General features: G+C 25.5%; 2 protein-coding genes across 7 annotated transcripts in view; one reads left to right on the top strand and one right to left on the bottom strand.

Annotated features, from left to right (window-relative positions):
- LOC124431571 (glutamic acid-rich protein-like) overlaps positions 1–7,318 on the top strand; it is a 24,424-nt gene extending 17,106 nt beyond the window's left edge. The window contains exons 3-4 of the mRNA XM_046979641.1: positions 2,895–2,986; positions 7,137–7,318. Of these exons, the coding sequence (XP_046835597.1) occupies positions 2,895–2,986; positions 7,137–7,318 (274 nt within the window). The remainder of the gene's footprint in view (positions 1–2,894; positions 2,987–7,136) is intronic.
- LOC124431517 (microphthalmia-associated transcription factor) overlaps positions 6,816–10,000 on the bottom strand; it is a 150,703-nt gene continuing 147,518 nt past the window's right edge. For 2 of the 6 annotated variants that reach the window (XM_046979539.1, XM_046979540.1), the window contains exon 8: positions 6,821–7,613. In XM_046979539.1, coding sequence (XP_046835495.1) covers positions 7,371–7,613 — 243 coding nt within the window. In that variant the 3' untranslated portion in view covers positions 6,821–7,370. Of the gene's footprint in view, positions 7,614–10,000 lie in introns of all 6 variants that reach the window. The other 4 variants (XM_046979535.1, XM_046979536.1, XM_046979538.1 and 1 more) reach the window with 4 other exon arrangements.

Raw genomic sequence — 10,000 nt, 5'->3', positions numbered from 1 at the left:
CATATTATAATATCAATTTCGAGGAATTTTTTCCAATAATTTTCTATCATCCTTTTGTCTCTCTCTCTCTCTCTCTCTCTTTCTCTTTTTCTCTCTCTCTCGCTCTCTCTTTCTCTTTCTCTCTCTCTCTCTCTCTCGAACTATCTAACTATCTATCTATCTATTTATCTGTAATTTGATAAATTTACGTGCATTTGAAAAATTGTACACGAACAGACATACACACACATAAAATATTTTTAGAAGAGACCAGACAAATTCGTTCTCTTAACAAATATTTTCGAATCGAAATATTTCATTGTTTACATTTAATTTTGTATATAAATCCATATACAGTATGTATTTTACTATATGGAAGATAAATCAATTATTTTTTTCAAATACTTTTTGTGAAGAAATATCATTTTTTTACATTTAATTTCAACGAAACGTGTATATAGATAACATTATGTATATATTGTATATACGTATTTTTCACATACAATATTTTTTCTATGTATCTAATCATTTTCAAAATATTTTCATATCCGTAAAATTTAACGATAAATATAATATTTTTTAATTACAATAAAAACGCCATCCCTATTTTACCATATGTTTCCTTTTCTAATCGTAAGGAATTAAAGGAGAAAAAAAAACAAAAAACAAAAAAGAAAAGGACAATTTTTTTACTTTTATACATTTAATCTCAATTTTAAACGAAAGAAATTATAAGAATGATAATAATTCAAACAATTCCATATCTTCTCTATCAGAAATGATTTTTTTTCATAAGGGAATAAATTATTTTGATAATTTTTTTTTTTATTTCTTTTTTTTTCATTTATTTAATATAATATATAATAAAATTTCATATTTACGTTATATATATATATATATTTTTTTTTTATGTATAAAACGTTTTTTAGGTTAAAATATTCAAAAATAAAGTCGTTTGATTTCGATTGAATGAAAAATCTTACAGAAGAGAATTTGGATTGGTCATCGTCGTTTAAAACACGTTTTTTGAAAGGGACTAATATCATTGGTCAACAAAGGAGTTTTTTGAGTTCTACGTGTTTCTCTCATGTGTACATACAAATTAGGTACGCATTAAAAAGCACCTAACTCATTAAACGCTATATATATCTATGTATGTGTGTGTGTGTATGCTCGTCCTCGGTTTTACTATGTTACATTACAAAAACAAATATTACCAAAGAAAAAGAGAGATAGAGAGAGAGAGAGAGAGAGAGAGAGAGAGAGAGAGAGAGAGAGAAAGAGAAAGTGAAAGAGAGAAAGAGAGAAAGAGAGATAAAAAGAGAGAGAAAACCAGAAAGAGAGAGAAAGAGAGAGAGAGAGAAACCTTCATGCTTATATTACATTTACGATATATATATATACACATATATATATATGTATATATGTATATATGTACGTATACATAGAAACACATATAAACATTCAAATTTATATATATATATATATATTTTTTCTTGTAATAAAAATTTATACCACAAAATTACGATCTTGAAACGAACTTCAAATCTTATCGATATTAACATGATTAATTGATTAATTCTTTTTTTTTTTTAAGTTGACATACAATTTTTTGAAAAGTCGAATTATTTAATTTTTTGTATTGTACTATACGAATATTTATTTATTATAAATATATATATATGTATGTATGTATGTATGTATATATATATATATATGAAATGTAAGAGCTTTAATAAATTCATTTACAGTTCGACTATACAAAACAAACAGACTGACCGGTTCAATTTACGATCATTAGCGAAATTCTAATGTTTTGTCTAATCTTGTTAGTAATCGATACTTGAGAGCCCAATTTGTTAGTTCATTCAAAATTTAACATTTGTAACATATCGAATCGAATTATATCTCTCACGATTTCTTTTCAAATAATAAACATTCTATCATAACGATAGCTTCAAATAACAAAACAGACTTTTAATAATATTTTATATAACAAAATTACGATCTTGAAACGTACTCAAATATAGATATCGATAATAATCACTTAATCGAGATTAATTGACTTATGTCTTTTTTTTTTTTTTTTTTAAATAAGTTAATATATAATTTTTGGAAAATTAGAATTATTTATTCATTTATTTGTTTATTTATTTGTTTATTTATCTTCTCTTTTATCGATCGAGAAACAACGAATCCTGGATGACTTTCACCTTTTTTTCTTTTTTTTTTTTTTTTTTACGAAATTAAAGATTTCTTATATCTTTTTGTAAATATAAAATGTAATGTATTATATTATTACATTTCATTGAATTATTATTATTATTATTATTATTATTATTATTATTATCATTATTTATTATCTGTTCGTTATAAAATTTGTATTATATATTTTTTATATTATTCATTATAATATAAAAAAGATAATATAATAAGACGTGCAATATTAGTATAACAAAAAAGAAGTAATAAAAAAAGTAACGTATAAAATATTAAATTTAATATCTCATATATATAAATACATTGAATAAGAATTTATTTAGTAAAGTGATCCACAATATATCCGTGTTTTTTTTTTGTTTCTTTTCTTTTTTTCTTTTTTTTCTTTTTTTTTTTCATTAAATCATAAATCGAAAATAAATTAATAAGACAGAGATAAAAATTATCATCGTATTATATATAATCATTCCCTCTCTCTTCCTCCTCCTCCTCCTCCTCCTCCTCCCTCCCCCATAAAGTCATCCAGATAAAATATTTTCTGTACTTTTTAATTTTCTAATTTTTTTTTTCTTTTCTTTTTTTCTTTTTTTCTACAATTAAATTTAATCCAATTCATTTGTTATCGTATATATATATATATGACATAAATTTTTGCACGATTTTTATTTCAAATCGATAATTGTTTTATTCGTCAGATTACTTTGCGATAACGTTCGTCGTATTTCTACAAAGCCTAGGAAAGATAAAGACAAGTCCGCGTTGGCCCAAGGCGATGGGTGCAATTTAGGTTAGACGGCTCGTCGAACACAAAGGTAGTGAAATCCTGACGGAAATCGGGCTCTCTCTCTCTCTCTCTCTCTTTTTCTTTCTCTCTCAGTCTCAGTCTGTCGTAGACCCATCACCCTTCGAACCCTTAACCTGAGCCAAACTCATTCGGCATGCGTACCACGGATTGAACGTCGACCCGAAGACAATAACTATTAGCAAACTTCGTAACGAACTTCAGTGTGAGTGGTTTACCTGGCAGAAGCTAATGTAAACTATGACAGAATCGACAGAATCAAGTCTCACACATGTTACCTTATGGTATCTCTCTCTCTCTCTCTCTCTCTTTCTCTGTATATATATATATAATATATATTTTATCATCCTGTATGGGATTACATTAAACTCGATCATATCATAAACGATATCTCTAACACGTGAAATACTTTTCAATCGGTAGTCATTTTTTATTCTCGCTTTTCATTAAATTCTTTTTATATTATTTTATAAATTTATTTACAATTACTTTTTTTTTTTTGCCTTTTTTCTTTCTTTTTTTTTTCTTTCCTTTTTTCTTTTTTCTTTTTTTTCTTTTCTTTTTTTTTTTTTTTTTAGTTTTGATTAACAAATCCCATTTGCTAATTGAATTTCAATACCGATTGTCGAACGATATTGAAAAAGTATTATTAATTTTGTTAATAGGTTTCGATTATGCGAAAACGATCATCGTGAACGGATCAAGTTGACGGATCGAAGGAAATTTCTTTTCGATCGACAATTTCTTTTTTTTTTTTTTTTCTTATATACTTTTTTTCTATTTTTTTTCGTTTTCTTTAAATTTTAATTGGAAAAAAAAAAAAAAAGAAATTTCCAATTTAATGTCGATCCATAAACGATACGATTGATTTTATCGAATAATATTATTAATCTTCGTTACGATCGATCGGATAAAAAAAACGTATGTGTGACGTCAAATAATATTTTCTAAAACATTTCGATTGTTGTTAATTAAATTTCGATTAATGCCAAAGAATATTAATAGCGTTTATGATGGGATCGTTTGATCAAATGAATAGATCAAATGAATAGATCAAATGAATAGATAAAAAAAAAAAAAAAGAAAAAAAAAGAAAGAAAAGAAATAAATAAAAATATCTTACAAGAAGTTACTATAAATTAGAATTTGTAATGATTTGAATTTTTTCCAAGTAATCGATCAATTCCAATAATCGATCATTACGATATTATCTGTCGATCGTCAAATTCGGATCCTTGTAAGTGAAAACTTTTGTTTTTCCTTTTCTTCTTCGTTCCTTTTGTTTTTTTTTAATTTTTTTTTTTTCTTTATTTTTTATTTCTTTTTTTTTTTTTTTAATTTTAACAAAATTTTTCAAAATTGACAAATCTTTGAAAATTTTCATCATTAGGTTCGATTAAAATTCGAAAAAAGAAAAATACATAATTGTTCAGATAAAATGAATGTGACATCGAATGATTTATCAAAATGTTCGATTGCTTTTTTAATTAAATTTCAATCAATATCAAAGAATATTAATTATAATCATATATCGTGCGATTTTTAAAAATCGAATAGATCATATTTATATAGTTATAGTAATAAATTCAAATATAATTCTTTTTCCTTCGGAATAATTTTAAACCATGACGACGAGCTAAAGATTTTCCACATCGTAAAGTCGAGAAGGCTTATGGGACGACGATGTTATTTCAATGAACCTCGTGATATAATTATTAAACAATATTATTGTTATTGTTGTAGATTCTAACAAAACTTGTCGAGTAAACGCCGTTGCTCAGTATTGTTACATTAAAACAAAGTTTCTCTCTTCTCTCTCTCTCTCTCTCTTTCTCTCTCTCTCTCGCTCTCTCTCTCTCTCTCTCTCTTTCTCTCTTACTATTTAGCTTTCTTTCTCAAAAATTAGAATAAGAATAAGAATAAGAATAAAAATAAAAATAAGAAGAAGGAACAAATACGTGTATATTCTATATATATATATATATATATAGAAATTAAAATAATAATTGTGCATAATATTGATCGATATAAATTGTTGATTTATTATTCTTCTAAAATGATAAGAAAAGAAAAGAAAGAAAAAAAAAAAAAAGGAACATGAGAAAGTACAGAGCAACAGAAATAAACTCACGAATGTTCCGTGAATTAAAAATTAAAAATAAAAATTAAAAAATAAAAATTAAAAAAAATAAAATAGAAAAAGAGAAAAAAGAAAGATTTCTAATAAAATTAAAAGGCATAATGAAGAAAGAAGAAGATCGAAGAAAAGGATCATCGTTTCTCGAGATCGACGATTGGATCTCAAATTGGCGCGCGTATCTTAAAAACTAATAACAAAGATCTTCTCGAACGAAAAACAAAAAGAAGAAAAAAATGAAGATGAGAAAGGAAGAAAAAAAAAAGAAAAAAAGAAAGAAAAGAAAGAAGAATAAAAGAATTCAAAATTATTAATAAAAAGATCGCCGTCTCGTTAACGGGATGAATCGATGGAAGGGGGAAGGGGGAGAGTGATTGTCTCGTATATTATCGATTGACGATAAGAGAAAGACGAAAGAAAAAGAAAAAAAAGAAAAAAGAAAAGAAAGAAAAAAACGACTTCGATTCCTCGATCGAAAATGATCCGGGCCCATATGGGTCCGATGATAGTATATTATCGGTAAAGTAAGTCTCCTTCTTATTCGTCGCGTAATCGACTTTAAAAACACGACGGCACACAACACAACACAAGAACATGAACAAGGAACAACAACAACAACAACAACAATAACAACAACAACACAACAACAACAAGAACAATAAGAACAACAACTATTTTATGAAGAAGAAAAAGAGGAAGTTGAAGAAAAATAAATGAACAAACGATAAGAGAAATGTTTTTATCGTCACGGATTGAATGCACGAGGAAAAAAAAAAACAAAAAAAAAAAAAAACAAAAAACGGCCCAGCCGCTTTTCTTTCGTACGAAAGAAAAAAATGAAATGAAAGGAAGAATGAAAAAGAAATAAGAAATAAGCGATCCATTTTTCATATTTGCCATAAAAAAATCTCGTTTCTGACGGAAGACATTCTTCTTTTTCTTTTCTTTTCCTTTTCCTTTCTTTCTTCCTCCTTTTCTTTCTTTTTTTTTTTTTTCTTTCTTTTTTTCTATGTCAACTTTCTCAATGTATATAATGAGGGATTATCCGGTTGAAGTTCCTTTTTTCTTTTTTTTTTTTTTTTTTTTTTTTTTTTTTAAAATAAAAGGTATGTGAGAAGGATCTCTCTTCGTTCCCGCGAAGAAGTCAAATGTCTTCAAAAGAAATTCTATTCTATTCTATTCTCGATCGATCGTTATTTATTGGATCATCAATTATTTATTTCAGACATTATATCAAAATAGATATTTGAGATAAATATTTGGAGCATTTGTAATATAATATCGATACGCTTAAATATACCATGAATATTGAAATCAATCTATTCTCTGAGGCGATCCAGACGCAATCTTGACACAGAATTATTTTTATATTGACCATTGAAAATATTTTATATACATATATACATACATACATATATATATATATATATATATATATATATATATATATATATACATATGTATATACCGACCATTTAATTTACATAATACTTACCATTAATTAATTAATTAATTAATTAATCAATCAATCAATCAATCAATCAATCAATCAATCAATTAATCAATCAATCAATCAATCAATCAATCAATCAATCAATCAAATAAAAAAGAAAAGAAAAATACTGACCGAAGAAATAGACAAGAAAATTTTTTGATTCAATTCATATATATATATATATATATATATATATATATATATATATATATATATATCTTCCTTTTTGATAAAACATTACAATAAATCACCGTTTTCTTTTTCTTTCCTTCTTTTTTCCAAATCACTTTATTGTTCTTTTTCTTTTCTCTTTTCTCCCCCTTTCCCCTGTTCCTTTTCTTCGTTCTATTATTTTGGGCTCGTACGAACCAACGACGAATCCTTTTTTCCTTTCTTTTTCTTCTTCTTCTTCTTCTTCTTTTTCTTCTTTTTCTCATCTCGTTTCTCTCTTGAAACTTTTTTCTCTGATCGTCACATGAACGACATTGGAATCCGATAAGAAGGCGACGAGGATGAGGACCAGGACGAGGATGTGGAAGAGGAGGAGGAGGAGGAGGAGGAGGTGGCGGAGGAGGTGGCGGAGGAGGTGGCGGAGGAGGTGGACGAAGAGGAGGACGAGGAAAAGGACGAGGAGGAGGACGAACGTTTCGATGTTCATCCATCGATGAAAACGAGAGGACGTTGAAACGAATACGAGCTTGAGATCGAAAGGATAACGTGGTGGCATTTCTTCTTGGCTACGCGACTATGTCCATGTCCGATGAAGAATTCGAAGTGGTTGCCGTCAAACTACCTAACGTGTCTTCGTCTGGTAAACCATGATGACAAGCTGCTGCTGGTGGACTCAATGGTGGTAAATGTGGTGACGACAACATCGGATCACCACCATGAACTGGACCACTCGTGTCGTCCTCCATGAGATCCTCGAATTGAGACATACTCAATGGCGTTGTCGTTTCCTCCGTTACGAGATCTGGAATCTGTTAACAGAGAACAAATTTTATTATTTTTCCTTCCTTCTTTCTTTCCTTTCTTTTTCTTTCTTTCTTTCTTTCTTTTCTGCCTTTTTATTCTTTTTTCTTTTTTTCCTTCAATCATAAATTATTTCACATCAAGTTCATACGCCATGCGTATATTTCGTTTGAAAATTCGTTTGATCTAATTATTATCGAATTTATTATTCGATCTAAATTATAAATGATCTCTAAGCTATTATATATGATCGATATCAAATAATATTCATTGTAATATCATTAATGTGTAATATTTATTGTTACTAATAATTCGGAATGATTTTATATTATTATATTATATTGTATTCGATATAAAATATATATATTTTTTTTTGTGAATATTAATATATATATATATATATATATATATATATATATATTCGTATATAATATTTTTCTAATATATTATATTATATTATATTATATTACACTATAATACTTAATATATTATATATAATATAGTATTATATGTATACTATATTATTTGTCATATGTTGTAAAATTGTAGTTTAGTAAATATATTTATTAATTGTAAATAATGATATTATTATTATTATTATTATTATTAATGTTATCAATATTAAAAAAAATTAATTATAAATATCATTGATATATTAATCATATTAAATATATATATATATATATAATATAATTAATATATTGATATAATAATTCCTGTCATTATATTTCATATTCCTTTATAAAATAAGACAATAATGTTATCAGTATTTAAAAAAGGTAATCAGACACCTGCTTTTTTTTTACTCCCTTGTTTTTTTTAAAAGTAAATATAAAATTCATAATGAACGCGTTACAAGCACACCTTCTTTTTTTTTTTTCCTCTTTTTTTTTCTTTTTTTTTCCTTTCTTTTTAATATGAAAGTCACGAGAAAACTTAACATGCACGAAAAGGAAACTTCGTCGTTGTCCTGGACATATAACTTGAAAAGTACACATAGTCGAAACGTTATCAATGTTTAAATTTCTAACTTACTACAGCGTAGGTGGAGGCCGCTACGAAAGTAAGTAGACTTACAATATGGTGCGAACTTTATCTCGCGTAATAATTCAAACTTAACTCCCGGCCACCCTTCGTTGCTTTTAATGCATTGTGCCAGTCTTATCTAGCGCTAACTTTGACACGTCTTCCACTTTTCAACACTGACGAATTAGACGAGAGCTTTGTCATGTAAAAAAAGAAAGAAAGCAAGAAGAGAAAGTTAAAAAAAAAAAAGGAAAAAAAAAGAAAAAAAAAGAAAGAAAAAATAAATGATCGATCCGATCAGATAAATGACTTCTCATTTTATCTTATATATCTTTCTCATATATATCTTCTTTTTGATATTTCGATATACGATATGATTTAGGGAAAATCAGCTTGTTTATTTGTTTAATTTTTATCTAAATATGTAACGTATTCTTTTTTTTTATATTATTCAACATTTTACACGTAATTGATACGTGCACATTTAATTTTTCTTTTCTTTTATTGTTTCTTCTTATATATTAATATTTAAATTAATAATAATATTTTAATATTAAAGTATTATCATGAATTAAAATATATATAATATTTAATGTTAATAATAATAATATTTAATATTTAATATTTAGCAAAATTTCAGCATTATTAAATTAACATTATTTAGTATTAATTACATGACACGGAAAGGATTTTTTTTTCTAAATTTCATTTTTGTTATTTTGCATAACAAGTTAGTCACTTATAGTTATTTGTTTTGCTTTTTTATTTATTTATTTTTTTTTTTTTTTAATAAATTTCTAACATATTGTAGCACTTTTATGTTACGTATTTGTATTTTTTTTTTGTATATAGTTAATGGTTGTTCAACTTTTTTTAAAAATTTCGAACCATTAATAATACTTTTAATGTATATTTAAAGAAGAAAATACTAATTTAAAATGATCACTTAGTTCAATTTATTAACCGAATTAAAACATGATTTATCGAAATTATATTTCAATATTATTTCAAACAATTCAATTCAAGAAATTATAATAATACTTAATATTACTCAAATTAACACTTTCAAATATTAAACATTTTTAATATATATATATATACAATTTCAATTGTTTTTAAATTTCCAGAAATTATTTTTAATTTAATAATTAAAAGAATACTTAATAATTTTCGTATTATTCAAACGATATTATAATATATAGTAAATTATTTTCAAATTCTTCTCATATATTTCTAATACATTTTAACATTTTAATTTATCATTTGTAATTTCAAACAGTATCACCTAATAGATTATTAGTTTCATTGTTATTTAAAAATTTCTAATGATAAATTTCAAATAATTGAAAATTATTACAACGTATGCACA

Source organism: Vespa crabro, chromosome 21, assembly GCF_910589235.1.
Source record: "Vespa crabro chromosome 21, iyVesCrab1.2, whole genome shotgun sequence".
Classification (NCBI taxonomy): Eukaryota; Metazoa; Arthropoda; class Insecta; order Hymenoptera; family Vespidae; genus Vespa; species Vespa crabro.
This window is presented reverse-complemented; position numbering and strand designations above follow the sequence as displayed.